Source organism: Ranitomeya imitator, chromosome 7 (assembly GCF_032444005.1).
Source record: "Ranitomeya imitator isolate aRanImi1 chromosome 7, aRanImi1.pri, whole genome shotgun sequence".
Taxonomy (NCBI): Eukaryota; Metazoa; Chordata; class Amphibia; order Anura; family Dendrobatidae; genus Ranitomeya; species Ranitomeya imitator.
The window spans coordinates 135,825,095-135,851,460 of NC_091288.1; the positions used below are offsets into that span (position 1 = coordinate 135,825,095).

The window sequence follows — 26,366 nt, forward strand, 5'->3', positions numbered from 1 at the left end:
AATTTTTAGCGCACTTTTTTTGTGTGCGCGGCATCCTGCGCACAGCATTTGTGCTCTTCCTGTGTCCGCAGCGCTTTGATCAGTATCGCTGCTGATCAGAGACTGCGCCACGGGAATTTTTCTTTTTTAGCTAGTTAGTGTAGCTGACTTCGCAGTCTAAGTGACGACCGATTTTTTTTTTTTGTAGAAAAAAATAATCATAGTTAGTGTAGTGTTGTTTTAGAAGTAGCAAATTAGTGTAGCCGATGTAAGATTGCTCTCACTAAGTGTATTGGGGGACACTCGCTTGGCACGGGATTAACGTAGTCAGGCACGATTTTTGAACACAAAACAGTCCATGCGGTTTATTAAAGGTCATAAACCGGGTTATGCACAGTCCATATTATACATTCCATAGAACACAATAGGCACCAACTGGTGATAATAACTTGCAGCTTTATCTTAATACTTCATTTACGGCTTGAACTCACGGACACTAAACATGCAGGACCTCTCACTTCACCCAGTTACCATGGGTGTCCGTACGCCCTACACTTCACCAATGTCCCAAGTCACATACAGCGCATATGACACTGGGTCGCAGTCTCTAAAAACGCCGAACCTCACTCTGTTCAGTCACCGTGGGAGACCACACAGTTCATAGAACATTACAAGCACCAACAGTCTGTATAGGTACCTGACGGGAGCTCCTGCTCCACCTGCTGACTCCTTGTCAGTCCACTCCTCCGGGAAAGCTGCCTCACAGGGATCACCAACTTGCCTGGTGGCATATCTTAGTCAGTCCAGACCCACCGAAGGACGGTAGCTTCCCCACATGAACCGCACATGTGACCTGTCCAGGTGCTATTCAGGACCTCGTCCAACACCCCAGGCCACCCGCAAGTCCAAAGCCCCACCATGTGCTCTTCAGAACTCCTACTCCCAGGAATCCAACACACCAGGATCACCAGGTCCAAAGCCCCACCATGTGCTATTCAGAACTCCTACTCCCAGGAAATTCAACACAGGTGGTTCAGTGTGCTATTCAGGGATCCGGTCCTCCCAGGACCTCCCAACACACAGGCTCTCCAGGACCTTCCTCTGGAACCACACGGGAACCATACACAAGGACCATGTGACCCACACCCTGGTCACATTATATATCCTTAACCACTCCCCTGGGTGGGAGTGTGGATGTGTGGCTAGTTTGTCCCACCCATCTCACACAACTAGCCTAGTAAGTCTCCCTTACCACTACACCATACATATACACTCTTGAGGGACTACAGGTCCCAGAACAACAACATTGCATCAGACTTACTACGCAGACTCCCTCTGCGACACATATCGGCCATTCACAACACAGCCAGTCACTGTTTCACCACGATTATCACAATAGATACAGTATGCCTCCATGCACATCCCAAGGAGCACTCACAGCGCCCCCTAGCTGTCACAGGGGTCACTGCATCACACCGGCGTCAAGTGTTTTGTGACGTCCCCCACCCATCCAATTGAATTTTTAGTGCACTTTTTTTGCGCTTTTTTGTGTGCGCGGCATCCTGCGCAGAGCATTTGTGCTCTTCCTGTGTCCGCAGCGCTTTGATCAGTATCGCTGCTGATTAGAGACTGCGCCACGGGAATTTTTATTTTTTTTAGCTAGTTAGTGTAGCGGACTTAGCAGTCTAAGCGACGTTAAAGTTTTTTTTGAAAAAAATAATAGTAGTTAGTACAGCATAGTTTTAGACATACCAAGGTAGCATAGCCGGCGTCACATCGAAAAAAAAAAGTACAGAGTAGTTTTATAGGTAGGGAGGTAGCTTTTTTTCTTTCTTGCATAAAAAGTGCATTAGGGGAGCGTACGTCACGCTTCTACATTTTACCTCTCTACTTCTTTTTTCTCTCTGTTTTGTATAATAAAGAGTACCCTATACACAAGCCCCACACATTACACATGTAACAGCACCACTTACATACACATCCCCAGGGTTTGGAAAAAAAAATAAAAATGGCCCATTCATAAACCGAGACGATCCTAACTTTGATCATCTATATCAAATTCGGCCAGTGGTTGAACACTTCAGCAAAAAATTTGCTGAGGCGTACATACCCCAGAGGGACATCGCTATAGATGAATCTCTCGTTCACTTCAAAGGGAGGCTAAAATTCCGATAATACCTGCCCAGTAAGAGGTCCAGCTACAGAATAAAGCTGTACAAACTGTGCGAGAGTACCTCAGGGTACACCCACAGATTTAGGGTCTACGAGGGGAAGGACACCCAAATTAACCCCCCTGAATGCCCCCCGTCTTGGGGGTGAGTGGTTAAATTGTGTGGGAATTGCTGCACCCACTGCTGGATAAAGGTTATCACCTCTACATTGATAACTTTTACACAAGCGTCCCACTCTTCACGGCCCTCTCTGCCAGAGGTACAGCTGCATGTGGCACAGTGCGAAAAAAATTAGCGAGGCCTCCCTAAGCCGCTAATTGGGCAAATGCTGAGAAAAGGGGAAATCAGAGCCCAATGCAGCGACAACATGCTGGTGGTCAAGTGTAAGGACAAAAGGGAAACAGGAAAGGTTTATTCTGATTTCATATTGGATATTGAGAAAAACATGCATAGCGTCTTTTTATATAGTGTATGTAAACTTCTAGTTTCAACTGTATGTTTAGGCATCAGTAAATCTCTTCTGGCTAGTGTTGTTAGCAGTTTTGCAGTGTCAAACTGCTGACAGGCTCTCGAATGCTTACTTTTCTTTAAAACAAATTAGAAATTATCCAAAAGTGATGGCACATGGCGCACACACTGGTCCATATCCTTGCATAGAGCAGAGCTGCTAGTATACTGTAACATTAAAGGGAACTATCATTATAAAACTATTACTTTTAAACTGCTTTTGAAGTACTACTTACAGATTTTTCTTTCTGGTGAACTTTTAAGGAGAATAGATGTTCCGCAACAGAAAACGGCATGGAATTGCACTCGGATATAGCAACAAGAGGAACTTACATAAGATTCGATGTTCCTGAGCACAAAATTAAAAGCAGGTGGCCAAACTTCAGAGGTAACAATCTTTTTAAAGGCTAAAGTCTTAATGCTAACATGTAAAAACCTTTATAATTTCTTTCAGTAATGCATGTATGTTTAAAATCTTATATGGCTATAATGTTACCATGTAAAACAAAATAGAAACTTACACACTGACCAGCTCTCCTGACAATACAATGGCTGCTGGTGGAGGATCGTGTGACCAGACCATCAGCCTCCTCTATGCAGCTTTCCTCATAGGCTATGTGCACACTTTGCGGATTAGCCTTAGGAATCTCTGGTGCAGATTCTGCCTCTCCTGGCAGAAAACGCACCTGCGGATTTGTCACGTTTTTTGTGCGGTTCCGCAGCGTTTTTTATGCGTTTTTTTTCTGCGGATTTGCTGCGTTTTGTACCCCTGCGGTTTTCTATAATGGAATGGGTACAGAAACGCTGCAGATTTGCAAAAAAGAAGTAACATGCTGCTTCTTTTAAACCGCAGCGTTTCCACAGCGGATTTTCCGCAAAGTGTGCACAGCATTTTTTTTTTTCTCATTCATTTACATTGTACTGTAAATCAATTGCGGATCTGCAGCGTTTCTGCACCGCAAATAACGCTGCGGATCCGCAGAGAATCCACAATGTGTGCACATACCCATATACTGGCCAGCACTCCTGACCATACAATGGCTACTGGTGGACCAGTATGTGACCAGACCTTCAGGCTGTGTGCACACGTTGCGGATTCTTGTGCAGATTTTTCCACACCGTTTTTGAAAAATCTCCTGGTAAAACGCACTGCGTTTTACCTGCGGATTACCCACGGATTTCGGGCATCTTTTGTGTGGATTTAAAACCTGTAGATTCCTATTGAGGAGCAGGTGTAAAACACTGCGGAATCTGCAGAAATAATTGACATGCTGCAGAAAATACAACTTAGCGTTTCCGTGCGGTATTTTCTGCACCATGGGCACAGCGGATTTGGTTTTCCATAGGTTTACATGGTATTGTAAACCTGATGGAAAACTTCGGCGAATCCGCAACATGTGCACATACCCTAAGCCTCCTCCATGCAGCTTTCCTCTCATACTGCCCAGCACTTGTTCCCATACAATGGCTGCTGGTGGAGGAGCGTGTGACCAGACCATCAGCCTCCTCCATGCAGCTTTCCTCTCACACTGCCCAGCGCTTGTTACCATACAATGGCTGCTGGTGGAGGAGCATGTGACCAGACCATCAGCCTCCTCCAGGCAGCGTTCCTCTCACACTGACCAGCACTTGTGACCGTACAATGGCTGCTGGTGGAGGAGCTTGTGACCAGATCATCAGTCTCCTCCATGCAGCTTTTCTCACACACTGCCCAGTGCTCCTTGCCCATAATGGCTGCTGGAGGAGAAGCATGTGACCAGACCATCAGTCTCCTCCAGGCAGCTTTCCTCTCATACTGCCCAGTACTTGTGACCTATACAATGGCTGTTGGAGGAGCTCCATGCAGCTTTCCTCAAACACTGCCCAGCACTTGTTCCCATACAGTGGCTGCTGGTAGAGGAGCTTGTGACCAGGTCATCGGTCTCCTCCATGCAGCTTTTCTCACACACTACCCAGCACTCCTTGCCCATAATGGCTGCTGGAGGAGGAGCATGTGACCAGACCATCAGCCTCCTCCATGCAGCTTTCCTCTCACACTGCCCAACACTTGTGACCATACAATGGCTGCTGGTGGAGGAGTGTGTGACCAGACCATCAGCCTCCTCCATGCAGCTTTCCTCTCACGCTGCCCAGCACTTGTTACCATACAATGGCTGCTGGTGGAGGAGCTTGTGACCAGATCATCAGTCTCCTCCATGCAGCTTTCCTCACACATTGCCCAGCACTCCTTGCCCATAATGGCTGTTGGAGGAGGAGCATGTGACCACACTATCAGCCTCCTCCATGCAGCTTTCCTCTCACACTGCCCAGCACTTGTTACCATACAATGGCTGCTGGTGGAGGAGCTTGTGATCATATCATCTGTCTCCTCCATATCGCTTTCCTCACACACTGCCCAGCACTCCATGCCCATAATGGCTGCTGGAGGAGGAGCATGTGACCAGATCGTCAGCTTTGTCCATGTTCCTTCTCCAGGAAGTAGGTGTTTCAGTTTCTAAGTCTACCATAAAGAGAAGACTTCATGAGAGCAAATAGAGAGGGTTCACTGCAACCATTATTAAGCCTTAAAAAATCCAAATTAGACTTTCCCCAAAAAATTATTAAGAAGCCAGCTGATGCAGGGAAAGCAGTCTTTAGACAGATGAAATTAAGGTCACCCTGGGAAGAAGACAGTATGTTGAAGGCTTGGAACAACTCATGATCCAAAGCATACAACACCCTCTGTAAAACATGGTTGAGTCAGTGTGATGGCATGGTCGTGCATGGTGTTATGATCTGGTGGCCTAGGAGCAGCATGAGACGTACTCTGGAGAAGGTGGTACCTGTACTGAACGCAGACCCTGAACTTAACAACATAACTAGATGTAGCCGTGGGATGTACCTAACGCTCCCTAGACACCTTGACACAGCCTGAGGACTAAATATCCCTAAAGATAGAAACGGAAAACTATCTTGCCTCAGAGAAAATCCCCAAAGGAAAGACAGCCCCCCCACAAATATTGACTGTGAGAGGAGAGGGAAATGACATACGCAGACTGAAATCAGAATTTAGCAGACGAGGCCATTTTAGCTAAATAGAAAGTATAGGACAGAGAACTATGCGTTCAGTATAAAAACACTAGAAAATATCCACCACAGAAAATACAAAAACTCAACATCTGACTAAAGACATGGAGGGTATATCTGCATCTCCAGAGATTCCAGCAAGGCTGAAGGAATCCTTACACAGACAAAGCTGGAAAAGACAAAACAAGAAAATGCACTGAACTATTAAGCCCACAGCATGTGAACTGCAAAAACAAAGCCAGAACTTATCTTTGTAGACATGGACTGCAAAACAGGAGAGACCAGTCAGAGATGTGAATACTCCAAAAACAATGGACAACTGGCACTGACTAAAGAATTAAGCCAGACTAAATAGCCCAGACCAAATTGTGATAAGTGGACCCACCTGATGAATGCTGCTATCCCAAGACAGCAGCACTACCACTCATCACCACCGGAGGGAGCCCAAGAGCGGAATTCACAACAGTACCCCTTCCTTGAGGAGGGGTCACCGAACCCTCACCAGAGCCCCCAGGCCGATCAGGACGAGCCAAATGAAAGGCACGAACCAAATCGTCAGCATGAACATCGGAGGCAACAACCCAAGAATTATCCTCCTGGCCATAACCCTTCCATTTGACAAGATACTGAAGCTTCCGCCTCGAAAAACGAGAATCCAAAATCTTCTCAACCACATACTCTAACTCTCCATCAATCAACACCGGGGCCGGAGGATCAACAGAGCGAACAACAGGCTCCACATATTTCCGCAACAAAGATCTATGGAAAACATTATGGATGGAAAAAGAGGCTGGAAGGGCCAAACGAAAAGATACTGGATTGATAATCTCAGAAATCCTATAAGGACCAATAAACCGAGGCTTAAACTTAGGGGAAGAAACCTTCATAGGAACATGACGGGAAGACAACCAGACCAAATCCCCAACCCGAAGCCGGGAACCAACACACCGACGACGGTTAGCAAAACGCTGAGCCTCCTCCTGAGACAACACCAAATTGTCCACCACATGAGCCCAAATCTGCTGCAACCTGTCCACCACAGAATCCACACCAGGACAGTCAAAAGGCTCAACCTGCCCTGAAGAAAAACGAGGATGAAAACCAGAATTGCAAAAAAAAAGGCGAAACCAAGGTAGCAGAACTAGCCCGATTATTAAGGGCAAACTTGGCCAATGGCAAGAAAGCCACCCAATCATCCTGATCAGCAGACACAAAGCATCTCAAATAAGTTTTCAAAGTCTGATTAGTACGCTCGGTTTGACCATTTGTCTGAGGATGAAATGCGGAAGAAAAAGATAAATCAATGCCCAGCTTAGCACAAAAGGCCCGCCAAAACCTAGAAACAAACTGGGAACCTCTATCAGACACAATATTCTCCGGAGTGCCATGCAAACGAACCACATGCTGAAAAAATAACGGAACCAAATCAGAAGAGGAAGGCAATTTAGTCAAAGGTACCAAATGACCCATCTTAGAAAACCGGTGACAAACCACCCAGATAACTGACATCCTCTGGGAAACCGGAAGATCTGAAATAAAATCCATAGAAATATGTGTCCAAGGCCTCTCAGGGACCGGCAAAGGCAGAAGCAACCCACTAGCGCGGGAACAGCAAGGCTTGGCCCGCGCACAAGTCCCACAGGACTGCACAAAAGAACGCACATCCCGTGACAAAGAAGGCCACCAAAAGGACCTACCAACCAAATCTCTGGTACCAAAAATCCCAGGATGGCCAGCCAACACAGAACAATGAACCTCAGAAATCACTTTACTAGTCCATCTATCAGGAACAAACAGTTTCCCCACAGGACAGCGGTCAGGTTTATCAGCCTGAAATTCCTGAAGAACCCATCGTAAATCAGAGTCAGGCAAAAAACTCCTAGAGAGGGCATCAGCCTTAACATTCTTAGAGCCTGGAAGATATGAGACCACAAAATCAAAACGGGAGAAAAACATAGACCATCGAGCCTGTCTAGGATTCAGCCGTTTGGCAGACTCGAGGTAAATCAGATTCTTATGATCGATCAAGACCACAATACGGTGCTTGGCCCCCTCAAGCCAATGATGCCACTCCTCAAATGCCCACTTCATAGCCAACATTTCCCGATTGCCGACATCATAATTGCGTTCCGCAGGCGAAAACTTCCGAGAAAAGAAGGCACACGGTTTCATCAAGGAACCCTCAGAATTCCTCTGAGACAAAACGGCCCCTGCCCCAATCTCATACGCGTCAACTTCAACTTGAAATGGAAGAGAAACATCCGGCTGACGCAACACAGGGGCAGAAGTAAATCGGCGTTTAAGCTCCTGGAAGACAGAAACCGCCGCAGAGGAGCAATTTGCCACATCAGCGCCCTTCTTCGTTAAATCGGTCAGGGGTTTAACCACACTGGAGAAGTTGGCAATGAAACGGCGATAAAAATTAGCAAAGCCCGAAAATTTCTGAAGGCTCTTCACGGATGTGGGCTGAATCCAATCATGAATAGCCTGAACCTTAACCGGATCCATTTCAATAGATGAGGGAGAAAAAATGAAGCCCAAAAAAGAAACCTTCTGCACTCCAAAGAGGCACTTAGACCCTTTCCCAAATAAGGCGTTATCACGAAGGATCTGAAATACCATCCTGACCTGTTTCACATGAGACTCCCAATCATCGGAAAAAATCAAAATATCATCCAAATATACAATCATGAATTTATCAAGATAACTCCGAAAGATATCATGCATGAAGGACTGGAACACAGATGGGGCATTAGAGAGCCCGAATGGCATCACTAAATATTCAAAATGGCCTTCGGGCGTATTAAATGCAGTTTTCCATTCGTCGCCCTGCTTAATACGAACAAGATTCTATGCTCCTCGAAGGTCAATCTTAGTGAACCAACTAGCCCCCTTAATCCTAGCAAACAAATCAGAAAGCAAAGGCAAAGGGTATTGAAATTTGACCGTGATCTTATTCAAGAGGCGATAATCAATACAGGGTCTCAAGGAGCCATCCTCCTTGGCAACAAAAAAAAAACCTGCTCCCAATGGTGAAGAAGATGGTCGAATATGCCCTTTCTCCAAAGACTCCTTAATATAGCTCCGCATTGCGGTATGTTCTGGCACAGACAGGTTGAAAAGTCGGCCCTTAGGGAACTTACAACCTGGAATCAAGTCAATAGCACAATCACAGTCCCTATGCGGTGGAAGGGAACTGGACTTGGGCTCCTCGAATACATCCTGGAAATCTGACAAAAACTCAGGAATTTCAGAAGAGGGGGAAGAGGAAATTGACATCAAAGGAACATCATCATGAACCCCCTGACAACCCCAACTAGTCACAGACATGGACTTCCAATCCAACACCGGATTATGTACCTGTAACCATGGAAAACCCAGCACGATAGCATCATGCAAATTATGCAACACCAGAAAACGACAATCTTCCTGATGAGCTGGCGCCATGCACATGGTCAGCTGTGTCCAAAACTGAGGTGTTTTTTTTGCCAACGGTGTAGCATCAATGCCCCTTAAAGGAATATGGTTCTGCAAAGGCTGCAAGGGAAAACCACAAAGTCTGGCAAATTCTAAGTCCATTAAATTCAAAGCGGCGCCTGAATTCACAAATGCCATGACAGAAAATTACGATAATGAGCAGATCAAGGTCACAAATAACAGAAATTTAGGTTGTACAGTACTGATGGTAACAGAACTAGCGATTCTCTTTGTACTCTTAGGGCAATCAGAAATAACATGAGCAGAATCGCCGCAGTAAAAACACAACCTATTCTGACGCCTGAATCCTTGTCGTTCAGTTCTAGAAACAGTCCTATCACACTGCATAGGCTCAGGACTCCGCTCGGAGGACAATGCCATAGTATGCACAACTCTGCGCTCGCGCAAGCGCCGATCAATCTGAATGGCCAGAGACATAGAATCACTCAGACCAGCAGGCGTGGAGAACCCCACCATAACATCTTTAACAGATTCAGAAAGACCCTTTCTGAAAATTGCCGCCAAGGCATCCTCATTCCATTTAGTGAGCACAGACCATTTTCTAAATTTCTGGCAATACAATTCTGCTGCTTCTTGACCCTGACACAGGGCCAATAAGGTCTTCTCTGCTTGATCCACTGAATTAGGTTCATCATACAATAACCCCAGCGCCTGAAAAGGGGTGTCTAAATCAAGCAAAGCTGGATTTCCAGACTCCAGGGAAAACGCCCAATCCTGTGGATCACCACGCAGCAGGGAAATAACAATTTTAATCTGCTGAATGGAATCACCAGAGGAACGGGGTTTCAGAGCAAAAAACAGTTTACAGTTATTTTTAAAGCTCAAAAATTTGGACCTGTCCCCAAAAAAATCAGGAGTTGGAATTCTAGGCTCTAAAACAGGAGTCTGAACGATATAATCGGAAATACCCTGTACTCTAGCAGCAAGTTGGTCCACACGAGACGCCAATTCCTGAACATCCATGCCCGCACCGAACTCCTGAGCCACCCAGTGGAAAAGAGGAAAGAAAAGACACAAAACTACAGAAAAAAAATGGCTCAGCACTTTCCTTTCCTTCTTCTGAGATGCGTCTAACTCATTGTTGGCCAGTTGTACTGTTATGATCTGGTGGCCTAGGAGCAGCATGAGACCTACTCTGGAGAAGGTGGTACCTGTACTGAACGCAGACCCTGAACTTAACAACACAACTAGATGTAGCCGTGGGATGTACCTAACGCTCCCTAGACACCTCGACACAGCCTGAGGACTAAATACCCCTAAAGATAGAAACAGAAAACTATCTTGCCTCAGAGAAAATCCCCAAAGGAAAGACAGCCCCCCACAAATATTGACTGTGAGAGGAGAGGGAAATGACATACGCAGACTGAAATCAGAATTTAGCAGAGGAGGCCATTCTAGCTAAATAGAAAGTATAGGGCAGAGAACTATGCGTTCAGTATAAAAACACTAGAAAATATCCACCACAGAAAATACAAAAACTCCACATCTGACTAAAGACATGGAGGGTATATCTGCATCTCCAGAGATTCCAGCAAGGCTGAAGGAATCCTTACACAGACAAAGCTGGAAAAGACAAAACAAGAAAATGCACTGAACTATTAAGCCCACAGCATGTGAACTGCAAAAACAAAGCCAGAACTTATCTTTGTAGACATGGACTGCAAAACAGGAGAGACCAGTCAGAGATGTGAATCCTCCAAAAACAATGGACAACTGGCACTGACTAAAGAATCAAGCCAGACTAAATAGCCCAGACCAAATTGCGATAAGTGGACCCACATGATGAATGCTGCGATCCCAAGACAGCAGCACTACCACTCATCACCACCGGAGGGAGCCCAAGAGCAGAATTCACAACAGCATAGCTGCCAATGGCACTAGTGTTTATTGATGATGTGACTGAAGACAGAAGAAGCCGGATGAATTCTGAAGTGTACAGAGCTATACTTTCTACTCAGATTCATCCAAAGGCAGCAAGGTTGATTGGACGGCACTTTACAGTACATATGAACAATGACTCAAAACATACTGCAAAAGCAACTCAGGAGTTTTTTAAGGCAAAGAAGTGGAATATTCTTCAATGGCCGAGTCAATCACCAAATCTCAACCCCATAGAACAAGCATTTCACGTGCTTAAAGGGAATCTGTCACCCCCCAAAATGGAAGGTGAGCTAAGCCCACCGGTATCAGGGGCTTATCTACAGCATTCTGTAATGCTGTAGATAAGTCCCCGATGTATCCTGAAAGATGAGAAAAAGAGGTTAGATTATACTCACCCAGGGGCAGTCCCGGTTCTGTTTTGGTCCGATGGGCGTTGCGGTCCGGTCCGGGGCCTCCCATCTTCTTATGATGACATCCTCTTCTTGTCTTCAGGCTGCTGCTCCGGCGCAGGCATACTTTGTCTGCCCTCTTGAGGGCAGAGCAAAGTACTGCAGTGCGCAGGCGTTGGGCCTCTCTGACCTTTCCCGGCGCCTGTGCACTGCAGTACTTTGCTCTGCCCTCAACAGGGCAGCCAAAGTATACCTGTGCCAGAGCCACAGCGTGAAGACAAGAAGAGGATGTCATCGTAAGAAGATGGGAGGCCTCAGACCGGACCGCGACGCCCATCGGACCAGAACAGAATCGGTACCGCCCCTGGGTGAGTATAATCTAACCTCTTTTTCGCATCTTTCATGATACATCGGGGGCTTTTCTACAGCATTACAGAATGCTGTAGATAAGCCCCTGATTACGGTGAGCATACCTCCCCTTCGATTTTGGGGGTGACAGGTTCCCTTTAAGATAAAACTTAAGGCAGAAAGACTTTTAAACAAGCAAAAACTGAAGTCAGCCTCAGTAAAAGCCTGGTAAAGCATGACAAAAATGGAAATCAGTATTTGGTGAAGTCCATGGCTTCCAGACTTCAGGGAGTCATTGCCTGCAAAGAATTCTCTGCAAAGTATTTAACATGAACCTTTCTATTTATGCTAAAGTTAATTTGTCCAATTTCTTTTGAGCCCCTGAATTGAGGAGGCTTTGTAGAAAATGGTTGCAATTTCTAAACGTTTCACAGGATATTTTTGTTTAACCCTTTTAATTAAACCTAAAAGTCTCCACTTCAATTGCATCTCAGTTGTTTCATTTTAAATAAAAAATAGTGGCACACAGAGCCCAAATCACAGAATATTTGGTCTCCGTCCAAATATTTCTGGACTTAACTGCAAGAGGCACTGAAACTACTGTATATACATTACATGTGAAACTCTGAGACTGCTTTATATACCTCAAATAGGATAAACTGAGATTGAGGTAGGCTTCACATAGGAGATAAGGCTGCCAAATATACAGTGGGGGAAATAAGTATTTGATCCCTTGCTGATTTTGTAAGTTTGCCCACTGACAAAGACCTTCACAGTCTATAATTTTAAGGGTAGGTTAACTTTAACATTGAGAGATGGAATATCAAAAATAAAATCCAGAAAATCACATTGTATAAATTATATAAATTTATTTGCATTTTGCAGTGAGAAATAAGTATTTGATCCCTATTGCAAACAAGGCTTAATACTTGGTGGCAAAACCCTTGTTGGCAAGCACAGCAGTCTGACATTTTTTGTAGTTGATGATGAGGTTTGCGTACATGATCCATACAGATCATCTCTAAATCATTAGATTGACAACTTGGAGCTTCAACTCCCTCCATAAGTTTTCTATGGGATTAAGGTCTACACTGTGTGCAGAATTATTAGGCAAGTTGTATTTTAGAGGACTATTTTTTATTATTGATTAACAACTATGTTCTCAATCAACCCAAAAGACTCATAAATATCAAAGCTCAATATTTTTGGAAGTCGGAGTGTTTTTTTTTTATTTGGCTCTCTTAGGAAGATATCTGTTTGTGCAGGTAACTATTACTGTGCATAATTATTAGGCAACTTAATAAAAACCAAGTATATTCCCATTTCACTTGTTTATTTTCACCAGGTAAACCAATATAACTGCACAAAATTTAGAAATAAACATTTCTGACATGCAAAATAAAACCCCCCAAAATTAGTGACCAATATAGCCACCTTTCTTTATGATGACACTCAACAGCCTTCCATCCATAGACTGTCAGTTGCTTGATCTGTTTACTATCAACATTGCGTGCAGCAGCCACCACAGCCTCCCAGACACTGTTCCGAGAGGTGTACTGTTTCCCCTCCCTGCAGATCTCACATTTTATGAGGGACCACAGGGTTCAGATCAGGTGAACAAGGGGGCCATGTCATTATTTTTTCTTCTTTGAGACCTTTACTGGCTAGCCACGCTGTGGAGTAGTTGGAGGCATGTGATGGAGCATTGTCCTGCATGAAAATCATAGTTTTCTTGAACAATACCAAATTCTTCCTGTACCACTGCTTGAAATTGTCTTCCAGAAACTGTCAGTAGGTCTCGGAGTTGAGCTTTACTCCATCCTCAACCCGAAAAGGTCCCACAAGTTCATCTTTGTTACAAGCCGATACCAGTACCCCTCCTCCACCTTGCTGGTGTCTGAGTCGGAGTGGAGCTCTCTGCCCTTTACTGATCCAACCTCTAGCCCATCCATCTGGCCCATCAAGAGTCACTCTCATTTCATCAGTCCATAAAACCTTTGAAAAGTCAGTCTTAAGACCCCTACATTAGCATATCCCCTACATTAGCATATTTTTTTTTTCATTTTTTCACCTATTTTTCATTTGTGCCTTATTCTTATTTTAATTTGTGCTGTTTTAAAGCCTATTGTATTTGTGTTTGCTGTTTTGTTTTGTTTTTATGTTTGCAGGTTTGTGGTTCCCCAATGTTTTCCTCTGATTATCAATTGTGACTTTAAAATGTGCAAAATTTGGTCACAAATGCTGTTACCCCTAGAGTGATTCTATATACTCCTAAAATGTTTGCTCAAATTTTAAAGTAAGGTTAAAGTAAAAAAATGTAAAGTAGAAAATAAACAGTACTTTTCACACAATGATTCCGTGGAAAATTCAAAGTTGACGTGCTACAATTTGAAAAATTTATCACAAAATACAGCAAAACCAAAAAAAAAAGTAACTTATAAAAATATGATGTACTGTATGTAGCCTGATAACTCTTAATTACATTTTAGTGTAAATAATTGTATTGCATGAACACTCATTTTTTTCTCCAATGGCTACTTTCACATTTGCGTTAGAATCCGCAGCGTATAATCCGCAAACGCAAGTCCCGGAAAAACGCATAGAAGCGCGAACAAATGCAGCGGTTTTTAGGCGCATGCGTGAACGAATGCGGTTTAAAAACACTGCATTTCCCTGCTTTTTAATGCGTTTTTTCATGCGTTTGCGTTTAATTGCGCATGTTAGAAAATTTTACAGGAGAAAAAACTAGATAACCAGACATCGCCAATGGGACTACAGAGGGCGTGTATTATAGGATCTCTATATATATAGACCTCGGACTGCTGAAATCTTAACAGTGTGCTACTGTATCCTGTATCATGATGGATCTTCCCATGGATAGCTTTTACTTCAACCTGGATCTAAGCATCAAGCTTTTTATTGCCTGTGCGTTTCCTTGGGAGCAACACCGAAACCGTGAAAGACGGAGAAGTAGACGGCGTAGGCGTTTTTGGCAACACTCCATTATAGAACTGCTGTGGTGCATATCACACACTCAGGGGTGGATTAAGGGTAGCCAGGGCCCCGGGCTGTTCACACACTGTGGGCCCCCCCGGTCATGTGACGGGGGTCATGTGACGGGGGTCATGTGACGGGGGTCATGTGACGGGGGTCATGTGACGGGGGTCATGATATACCTGAACCAGATTATTCCAGAAAAATGGCCGGGCCCTACTCTGCTGTAACCTATTAAATATTTGTTAAAATCTGCAATACAATTTAGGTATATCTTGACCAATAATATCACATACAAGGAACAAATACCACCGCACCATGACCAGACTACAAATTACAACCACAGTGATCGAAGAATATCACATACAAGGAACAAATACCACCACACCATGACCAGACCACAAATTACAACCACAGTGATCGAATAATATCACATACAAGGAACAAATACCACAACACCATGTCAAGGCCACATATTACCACTTGGTGACCAAATAGCAGATACAAGGGACAAATACCACCGCACCATGTCAAGACCACATATTACCACTTGGTGACCAAATAGCACATACAAGGGACAAATACCACAACACCATTTCCAGACCACATATTACCACCACATAGTGACTGAATACTACAATACTGATCAGTAATAAAAAAAACAAAACACAATACTATCACCATAAGTGCCAGTATTCACAGGAGATCTGTACTTAGTATGCAGTGTCTGTGTACAGGTAATACAGTGATCACTGGTGACATTGTACACAGGACCGCTGTATATAGTATATAGTGTATAGTGTCAGTGTATAGGTAACACTGACTCACCAGTGACGTCTCTAGGTGAAGTCCTTCATCTTTCATCCAGCACAGACCGCCATCATTTCTTCCAGCCAGGACTCATTTCTGCAGGAAATAACACAGTTATCTCGAGCTCTGCTTGCAGAACACATTACTTAATTTTTCACAACTTCTACATTACACCACATGAAGGAAAAAAAGGCGACATAGTGTCACTCTGCAAAGTAACAGGACCGCCCCCCCATTTAAAACAGTATACTCAAAAAATAAAATAAATACATCACTGCAGTAATAATACCCTTAATTAGCCCCTATGGTAATAATATTCCCCATCCTGGCCCCGTGTGTCTCATTCCTGGCTCCAGCCATATGTTCTCCCATCCTGCACTCATGAGTATTCATTCTACACCATATGATCACCCGATCCTGCCCCATCTGTCTCCATCGTATCCATCCTGCCCCATGATTCAATCCTGCCCCATGTCTCCAATCATGCCCCATGTCTACATTCTGCCCATGCCTCCAGTCCTGCCCCCAGTGTGTCCAGCAATCTGCCCCAGTGTGTCCAGCATATTACCCCCAGTGTGTCCAGCAATCTGCCCCAGTATGTCCAGCATATTGCCCCCAGACAGTGTGTCCAGCAATCTGCCACAGTGTGTCCAGCATATTACCACCAGTGTGTCCAGCAATCTGGCCCAGTGTCTCCAGCATTGCCCCAGTGTGTCCAGCAATCATCTGCCCCAGTGTGTCCAGCAAGCTGCCCCAGTGTCTCCAGCATTGCCCCACTGTCTCCAGCAATCTGCCCCACTGTCTCCAGAAATCTGCCCCACTGTCTCCAGCATTGTCCCACTGTCTCCAGCAATCTGCCCCACTGTCTCCAGCAATCTGCCCCACTGTCTCCAGCAATCTGCCCCACTGTCTCCAGCAATCTGCCCCACTGTCTCCAGCATTGCCCCCACTGTCTCCAGCATTGCCCCCAGTGTGTCCTCCAATCTGCCCCAGTGTCTCCAGCATTGCCCCCAGTGTATCCTCCAATCTGCCCCAGTGTCTCCAGCATTGCCCCCAGTGTGTCCTCCAGCATTGCCCCCCAGTGTGTCCTCCAGCATTGCCCCCCAGTGTGTCCTCCAGCAATCTGCCCCAGTGTCTCCAGCATTGCCCAACTGTCTCCAGCATTGCCCCACTGTCTCCAGCAATCTGCCCCACTGTCTCCAGCAATCTGCCCCACTGTCTCCAGCATTGCCCCCAGTGTGTCCTCCAGCATTGCCCCCAGTGTGTCCTCCAGCATTTCCCCCCAGTGTGTCCTCCAGCATTGCCCCAAGTGTGTCCTCCAGCATTTCCCCCCAGTGTGTCCTCCAGCATTGCCCCCCAGTGTGTCCTCCAGCATTGCCCCCCAGTGTGTCCTCCAGCATTGCCCCCCAGTGTGTCCTTCAGCATTTCCCCCCAGTGTGTCCTCCAGCATTGCCCCCCAGTGTGTCCTCCAGCATTGCCCCCCAGTGTGTCCACTGATAACTGATCCAAAAAAAAACAAACAAAAAAAAAACAAACAAGCAGTCTCCTCACCTGTCCGCGCTCCAGGCGGCGAGCTCCCTGCAGCAGCGCACACTCGCCGGCGACTGACAATGACGTCAGACGCCGGCGACGTGTGCGCTTCGGCCGACTTCAGCTGCCAGCCTCCGATTGGCTGGCAGCTGTTGTTGTTAACTATTGATGTGCGGGCGCGCGCCCGCACGTCAATAGAAAACCGCCGCAGCGCCGGAAAGGGCCCGGTGAGCAAATGAGAAGGGGCCCAATGCGGGCCCCCTCTCTCTGCCCACCGGGTCCGGGGGGCACATAAACGCCGCCCGGCGGGCAGTCACAGACGATTAGCGGAGGGTCAATCTGTGCGGTAGCCCAGGGCCCCCCCAGACCACTGGGCCCTGGGCTACCGCCCATATTGACCCTCTGATAATCCGCCCCTGCACACACTGTATGGGGAGCTTAATGACATCTCGGAAAAATTCCCAGAATATACCAGGATGTCGCAAGCCTCTTTTTTGGAGTTGCTTGCTCGTGTTCAAGGAGTCATCAGGAGACAGGCCACCCAGCTCCGTAGAGCGATTCCAGCAGAGGAACGTCTCCTGGTTACCTTAAGGTACGGAATAATTCTAAACAAATGCCAGTCATAATTATTGTTGGTCTGACATGTATTCTTTGTATTTTTTTTTAATTATTTTTTCTTTATTTTATTACAGATTTCTGGCAACCGGAAAGAGCTTGTCATCCCTCCACTTCCAGTACCGGCTTGGAATTTCCACCCTGTCCAGAATAGTTTTTGACACCTGCCAGGCTTTGTGGAATGTTCTCCGTGAAGAATTTATTACCCATACCTACCGAGGACATGTGGATGGAAATTGCTGATAGATTCTGGACTGTGTGTGATTTCCCCACCTGTTTGGGTGCGGTGGATGGGAAGCACATCCGGATTTTATTCGGACTCCCATGACAGCACTACGAGAGATGGGATCCGCCCTTCAGGAACAGGAAACCTACAGATACAAAAGGGCGGCACCTCACCCCACGCATCAGTCAGTTTCTTGTTCCTGGAGGGACAGATGCCTACGGATACCTAAAGGACCCAGGCCGGCCGGCCGAATCAGGTAGCGGGGGGTCTCCTACCTCGGCCAGTGCTGGAGTCCCTGGAGACGCCACGGTGGTCCTGGCTGGACTGCACGTCGGTGGCATGTTGCAGCAGGGAGCAGAGTCCGGAGGATTTCTTGGCTCCATCAGCGCTGGTGCCGGTAAGTATGCCCTTCCCTGCAGGTCTGTGCGGCGGTGCATCGGGGTGGCGAGGTACCAGAGGTGGATGCTGTCTGGAGCGCTGCTGCTCGTTCCCGGCGTCCTGCACCGCTCTCAGCATGTGCTGGAGCGTTTCCGGGCTGCGGTGATGTCGGGGGCGGAGTCTGCAGGCGCTTCCGGGTCGCTGGGTGGCTGCGCATGCGCAGTCGATCCAAGATGGCGGCGCCCATCGGATCCTGAACACCGGATTCATCACAGGCCCCGCTGACCTCCTAGCTGCAGCCTGAACAGCGTGGACCAATGGGGGTGGCGCCAGGCAGTCTGCTGACCGGAATCTAGGGGGATTTAAGCAGGTGTCGGATTTAGAGCCCTGCTTTGGCCACATCTTCATCATGGAGAGCGATGGTGATCAGCAGCCTCAGCTGCTGGATGAAGTGTGACAGAAGCCCAAGAGAAGGATGTCAGGAGTGACCAGTCCAGTTGTAAGAGCTCATCCAAACAGGGATCAAGAGCATCAACTGGGAAAGAACCCCCTCGTATTCCGGTACCTTTTTTGGCGTGCACTGGTAAGTGATCTATGTGAATGTTCACTCAGTGACGCGGGCCCCCTTATACTTTGTCATTTTAGGGGAAGAAAAGTACATGCAAGACGAAACATAAGGAGTGCGCCCTCTGTGGAATCCCTTTACCAGATTCTTATCCCAAAAAATTATGTGCCCCCTGTATACAGCAGACGGTGAGGTCTACAGGAGTGGTAGGGGTTGAGTGACATCAGGTCAGATAGAGGTTATCACCCTTATTGTCCTCCCCTAGGTAGCGGAAGAATCTGCAAATATGGCCAATTTAAAGGACATGATCCGTATGGAAGTAAGAGAATCCCTGCGGTCCCTATCCCAGACAGGAGGTTCGAAGTATAAAGCTCCCTTGATCTCTGATTCTTCGGAGGAAGAGAGAGAAGAAGGTTCCTATGGCTCTATTCCCTCTTCCTCTTCATCAGAAGAGGACTCTAGCCGATTTTGTCTACCTCTGGACCGGGTTGACAAATTAGTTAAATCAGTCAGAGGTACAATGGGCCTAGAAGAGCCTAAAACGCAACCTTCCAGACAGGAGATAATGTTCAGCGGGTTAGATAATAAAAAACGTAGATCTTTTCCGGTGAACGAAAAAATTCAGGATTTAATTCTCCGAGAGTGGAAGAAACCTGAAAAGAAAGGATCGTTACCACCAGCATTGAAGCGCAGATACCCCTTTGATGATACAGCTGTTGATACCTGGGACAAGGCCCCTAAATTAGATGCTGCAGTGGCGAAAGCATCAAAGAAAGCCTCACTACCATTTGAGGACATGGGGACCCTGAAGGATCCTCTTAATTGGAAGGCAGACACCTTCCTTAAAGGTACCTGAGAAATGGCGGCCAGAACTTTGAGACTGGCAGTGGCCGCAACGTGTACAGCCAGATCCTTAATGGTCTGGCTAGATCAGTTGGAGTCCCAACTTAAAGAAGGTGCTTTCAGGAATACAATGCTGAATGCGCTACCAGTAATCCAAGATGCTGCTGCCTTCCTGTCAGACGCTTCAGTGGATTCAGTTAGAATGGTGGCCAGAGCAGCAGGACTCTCCAACGCGGCTCGTAGAGCCTTATGGTTGAAATGTTGGTCAGGAGACATTCAATCAAGATCCAAACTCTGCGCTATCCCATGCAAAGGGGAATATCTCTTCGGGCCAACCTTGGATGAGTTGCTAGAGAAAGCAGGGGATGACAAGAAAAAGTTCCCTAATATGTCATCAGCGTCTTACCGTCGTCCTTTCAACAGAAGGAGATTTGGTTGCAGAAGAAGACGCGTATCCTCACCTTCTAGAGATAATCCTAAATGGGAGGATAGACGCAGGAGAGGTACGGGCTACATGTTTCGCCGTCCCTCAACAGAGCGTAAGAAACCGGACCAATGACTAGCAATCCCTGTGGGGGGGAGGAGGGGGAGATTGGCAGCCTTCTCTTCAGCATGGTCTGACATCACAAATGGTGACTGGGTCCGAGGCAAAATATCAGATGGTCTGAGACTTGAGTTCAATCACTTGCCTCGAGATAAGTTCAAATTAACCCCTTTGCATTCTGCCACCCTTGAACAGACAGCTTTGAAAGCGGAGGTCATAAATTTATGCCTCAAAAAAGTTCTGATTTTGATCCCAGAATCAGAGAGAGGAAGAGGGTTCTACTCTCCTCTATTTCTGATTCAAAAACCAGATAAATCGTTTAGAACTATCATAAATCTTAAATCTCTTAATGAGTTTCTGGTTAATAAGACCTTTAAAATGGAATCAATCAGTTCAACAATAAAGATGTTGTTCAAACACTGCTTCATGGTAGTTGTAGATTTAAAGGATGCATACTATCATGTACCTATCCATGAGGACTTCCAAAGGTTCCTAAGAGTAGCGGTCTCTATGGGAGGGATAGTTCGCCATTTTCAGTTCAGAGCTCTTCCCTTCGGCCTATCAGCAGCACCTAGGGTGTTTACAAAAATAGTCGCTGAAGTCATGGCGCACTTACGAGAGTCCAATATCATCGTTATTCCTTATCTGGATGATTTCCTTATAGTAGGGAATTCAGCAGACCATTGCCTTTCACAAGTAAAGACGGCTACGACCAGACTAGAACGCCTGGGCTGGATTATAAATTATGAAAAATCCCGATTACAGCCCCTAAAAATTCAGAGATTCCTAGGGCTGTTATTAAATTCAGAGACCCAGCAATGTTGTCTTCGACCTGATAAATTATTGCATATTCAACAACAGGTGTCAAAGGCGATTGATAGACCCTTCATGACCCTTAGACAAGCTATGTCACTGTTAGGATCCCTAACTTTGTGTATTCCCGCTGTCCGTTGGGCCCAATTTCACACCAGACTTTTACAGTCGGAGGTACTGGTTAACGATAGAGCCTTGCAGGGGTCCTTGCAGGGTCAGGTGATATTGAGTCCAGTAACCCTTACATCTCTTAGTTGGTGGCTAGATAGAGACAAACTATCAGCAGGAGTTCCCTGGGTGACACATGTGACTCGTGTAATAACAACAGACGCTAGCCCCACGGGGTGGGGGCACACATGGGTGACATTGTAGTTCAGGGTCTATGGGACCCCCAAACATCAGCCTCTTCCAATCAGAGAGAGTTAATGGCAATTGAACTTTCAGGTAAGAAACTCCTCGTATATCTACAGGGTCACCATGTCAAGATCCTCTCGGACAATCAGGTGGCGGTGGCCTACGTAAATCACCAGGGTGGAACACATTCCGAATCTCTGATGGAAGTAGCGGACCGTCTGCTCCAGACAGCAGAAAACCATTTACTATCTCTAACTGCACTGCATATAAGAGGGAAAGAAAATGTAGAAGCAGACTTTCTAAGCCACAACACCTTAAGACAAGGGGAATGGTCTCTGAACGGAGACATCTTCGATCACATTGTCCGCAAATGGGGTCATCCAGAGGTGGACTTATTTGCCACCAAGGACAACAGAAAAGCAAGGAAATTCTGTGTCCCAAATTCCAGGGAGAATCCTCTGGCAGTGGATGCCTTCCTGATCAGATGGGATTTTCGACTGGCTTATGCGTTCCCCCCGCTGGGCCTATTGCCCCTAGTGGTCAGGAAGATAAGGGAGGATCGGGCAAGAGTCATACTGATTGCCCCATTCTGGCCCAGAAGGGCCTGGTTTGCCTGGCTCAGGACCATGTCAGTGGAAGACCCCTGGGTACTTCCGGACATTCAGGATTTACTACACCAGGGTCCGATCAACCATCCACAAGTGACGGCATGGTGTTTGAGAGGTCATTGTTAAAAAACAGAGTTTTTTCCCCAAATTTAATTGATACCCTTATGAAGAGTAGAAAACAAATAACAACAATCTACTCTAGAACCTGGAGGAAGTTCCTGGCCTCTTCAGATTTCAATAAAGAAGGAATACCAATAAACCAGATTTTAGAATTCCTGCAGAAGGTTTAGCTCTAAACCCTATCTCTACTAAATTTTAGAATTCCTGCAGAAGGTTTAGCTCTAGACCCTATCTCTACTAGTACGCTAAAAGTGCAAGTCTCAGCCCTAGGGGCTTTGTTTTCTTGTAACATTGCTAATAATTATTGGGTATCAAGGTTTATGAAAGCATCTAGTAGAGCTAGACCTATACACAAGAATAGTTCGGTGCCTTGGGATCTCAACCTAGTCCTTTCAGCCTTGACTAAGGAACCGTTTGAGCCCTTAAATTTAGCCTCAGTTAAGTTATTATCCCTTAAAACAACATTTTTGGTAGCAATAACATCTGCTCGTAGAGTAGGGGACATACAGGCACTCTCCAGACTTTCCCCTTATACAGAGTTTTTACAGGATAGAGTAATCCTCAAACCGGACACGGCCTATTTGCCAAAAGTGGCGTCACATTTTCACAGATCACAGGAGATGGTTTTACCATCATTTCTCCCTAATCCTTCCAATACTAAGGAAGAACTACTCCATACATTGGATGTTAGGAGGTGTCTGTTAGAATATATCTCGGTCACTAATGCGTGGAAGAGAGATAGTGCATTATTTTTGTCCTTCCAAGGTCCTAGAAAAGGACTTAGAGTATCAAAGTACACACTAGCGAAGTGGATTAGGGAGGCTATCTCTCTGGCTTATACAGCAGGTGGAGGTCCGGCTCAGCAGAATCTGAGGGCGCATTCCACCCGGGCCATGGCTACATCCTGGGCGGAAAGATCTGGAGTGTCAATCGACCAGATATGTAAGGCAGCCACGTGGTCATCCCCTTCCACCTTTTTTAAGCACTATTGGTGGGACTTGGGGTTTTCCTCTGATCACACCTTTGGGTTAAGGGTGCTACAAGCTATAGTCCCTCCCTAAGGTAGCTTACATCTCTGTAAATCTCTCGTGGTGCTGTCATGGGAGTCAGAATAAAGCATTAAGCTACTTACTGGTAGTGGCATTTTTCGGAGGCCCATGACAGCACCCTTAGTTCCCTCCCTATTCACGTGGGGGTTGCACTTCCTATAATGTATATAATGAGATATATAGATCTCACGTGTTGTTCTAGTTACAATGCAATAGATTATTTTTGTATATAAACTGTATATAATGTATATTTGTGTGCCACTAAGCGCGGTAGTCCTCTCAGGCTATGAAATACAACTGATGCATGGGGAGAGGTGCCGCCCTTTTGTATCTGTAGGTTTCCTGTTCCTGAAGGGCGGATCCCCTCTCTCGTAGTGCTGTCATGGGCCTCTGAAAAATGCCGCTACCAGTAAGTAGCTTAATGCTATCAAACCAGCCAGAACGGGATCACAGTTCTTCAACTATAAAAAATATTTTTCATTAGTTCTCATGGCAATAGCCGATGCGGACTGTCGCTTCATTGCCGTGGACATTGGTGCTTTTGGCCGTGGCAACGATAAACAGACTTTCAAAAACTCGGATATGGGCCGACGTGTTTATGGCAAAAATTTTAATTTTCCACAGCCACGACCTCTCCCCAACACTCAAGGCCCACCGATGCCATTTGTAATGGTTGGGGATGAGGCCTTTCAGATGTGCAAAAACCTACTGAAGCCATATTCCAGTCGTGACTTGAACCACACTAAAAAGATCTTTAACTACAGACTGACCAGGGCATGAAGAACTGTAGAGTGTACCTTTGGGATTCTAGTCTCAAAATGGCGCATTCTTGCAACAGCCATAAATCTAAAAATGGAGACAGTGGATGAGGTGGTAAAAGCCTGTGTGGTTCTCCACAATTACATTCTGGCTAAGGAGCGACCCACCATTGAACTTGATGAAAAAGTTGCAAACCCTTTGCCTGATTACCGGCATCACCCGCTGCGGTCAACTGTTGAAGTTGGCCACATACCGGACCAATTTGCTGCCTTCTTTGATTCTGAGATTGGACGTGTGGCATGGCAGGACAATATTGTGTAAAATGTCCTGTTGGCTTCGGGTGGGAAATCTTTTAAATGTTAATAATGTTTATTGTTAATAAAAAACATGTCTCATATGTATTTCCTATAAAAAACAATTTTTTTTTTTTGGGCTTAGGTTGTTGACGTCATTGCGTCCTGACTCGGTTCACCAGTAGCTATTTGACGCAGACTGAAGAGACGATGGCTGTTTGGTGCCGTCACATTAGCAGTATTTGGTCAGTACTTAACATCAGTATTTGTAAACCAAAACCAGGAGTGGGTGATAAATGCAGAAGTGGTGCATATCTTTTTATTATACTTTTCCTCGCATTGTTCCACTCCTGTTTTTGGCTTACCAATACTGATGTAAAATAGTGAGCAAATACTGACAATGTGACGGCAGCCTACACAACAGATCTATAGTCATCAAGTCAGGTGTCAGAAATAATGAATTCATGATACACAAATAAATGCCTCATGAATTCATTATTTCTGACACATGTCCTGGTGAGTATAGATATGCCTTGTATGACCTCCATCGTCCCTTCACTTTCTGTGAAATAGATTTTATGGACACAGAAGATAAAATGGAGGTACTACAAGGCATTTCTCAACTCACCAGGTCAGGTGTCATAAGTAATGATTTTTTGAACACATGACCTGTTCAGTATAGTTTTGCTGTGTATTCAGCTGTGTATTACCACCATTTTATCTTAAGTCTGCGACCAAAAATCACAGAGTAAATAGAAAGAATACTTTTTGGAGAAAATACAAGTATTATTTTTTTGGGCCACCTCATATGTCTATACCAAACACACACAAAGCTTCAGTGTTGTACTAACTAAGTACTGGAGCTAGGAGGTGGCCCAAAGAAAAATGTTCGGCGCATTTTTTTATTTAGTGCACGGTGTGTGTTGCCGGCGACGAAATACACAATTAACCAAACCTTATTGGTGTCAAAAAAACATTATTATTTATTTTAACAAAACAAACACACATAAAAAAATTAAGTGCGCCTGCTTGGGGTTGATTGACGTAAACGGGGGTGTGTGCAGCTGTGAGGGCTAGCTAACTGTGGACGACGCAGGGGTGGCTGGAGAAGGTGCAATAAAATTACTGGGGTCTGGAAATTCGGGGATTGGGCTAGACACATGAGAGGGCAGAGACACACTGGAAGGGTGAGACAAACCAGACATTACAGACACATTAGGAGGTGAGGGGGGAGGGATAGCTATCGTCTTTTTTTTTTTTTTGCCTTTCCCTTTTTTGGATCGGCGCTGCTGTCCTGGGAGCCTCGTTGGGCTCATTGGTATTGGCCTGGCTGTGGTGGCCGACCTGTCACGGTCCGTGTGCCTTTGCAGCAGCATTGCTGTTGGGGTGGCGGGGAACGCCAGGCCAGGGTCCGGCAGCAGCATTGCTGTTGTGGTGGCGGGGAACGCCAGGCCAGGGTCCGGCAGCGGCATTGCTGTTGTGGTGGCGGGGAACGCCAGGCCAGGGTCCGGCAGCGGCATTGCTGTTGTGGTGGCGGGGAACACCAGGCCAGGGTCCGGCAGCGGCATTGCTGTTGTGGTGGCGGTACTGAAGGCCATGCCAGGGTCCTACGGCTACCGCATGGTGGTGGCACTGGAGGAGGTCCAAGCAGGAGCAGCAGTTGTCATGGTGGTGGCGGTGGGCTGTGAAAAAAGGAGAAAAAAAAATAATACCAAGCATTTACAAAACGCAAACTCCTGTGGAATATAAACATACAGATTAAGGCTGAGGTCACACTAGCAGTATTTGGTCATAGTTTTACATCAGACTTTGTAAGCCAAAACCGGGAGTACAAGAGTACGAAGAAAAGTCTAATCGAAACAGATGCACCACTTCTGCATTAATCACCCACTCCTGGGTTTGGATTCCAAATAATGATGTAAAATGGGAAGGAACGATGGAGGTCATACAAGGCATATCTATACTCACCAGGACAAGTGTCAGAAATAATGAATTCATGAGGCATTTATTTGTGCATCATGAATTC

The 26,366-nt window shown here is 45.9% G+C and overlaps 1 protein-coding gene across 1 annotated transcript in view; it reads left to right on the forward strand.

Annotated features, from left to right (window-relative positions):
* SLC29A4 (solute carrier family 29 member 4) overlaps positions 1 to 26,366 on the forward strand; it is a 365,944-nt gene that overhangs the window by 255,445 nt on the left and 84,133 nt on the right. Inside the window, exon 8 of the mRNA XM_069733834.1 lies at positions 2,922 to 3,045. Within this exon, the coding sequence (XP_069589935.1) occupies positions 2,922 to 3,045 (124 nt within the window). The remainder of the gene's footprint in view (positions 1 to 2,921; positions 3,046 to 26,366) is intronic.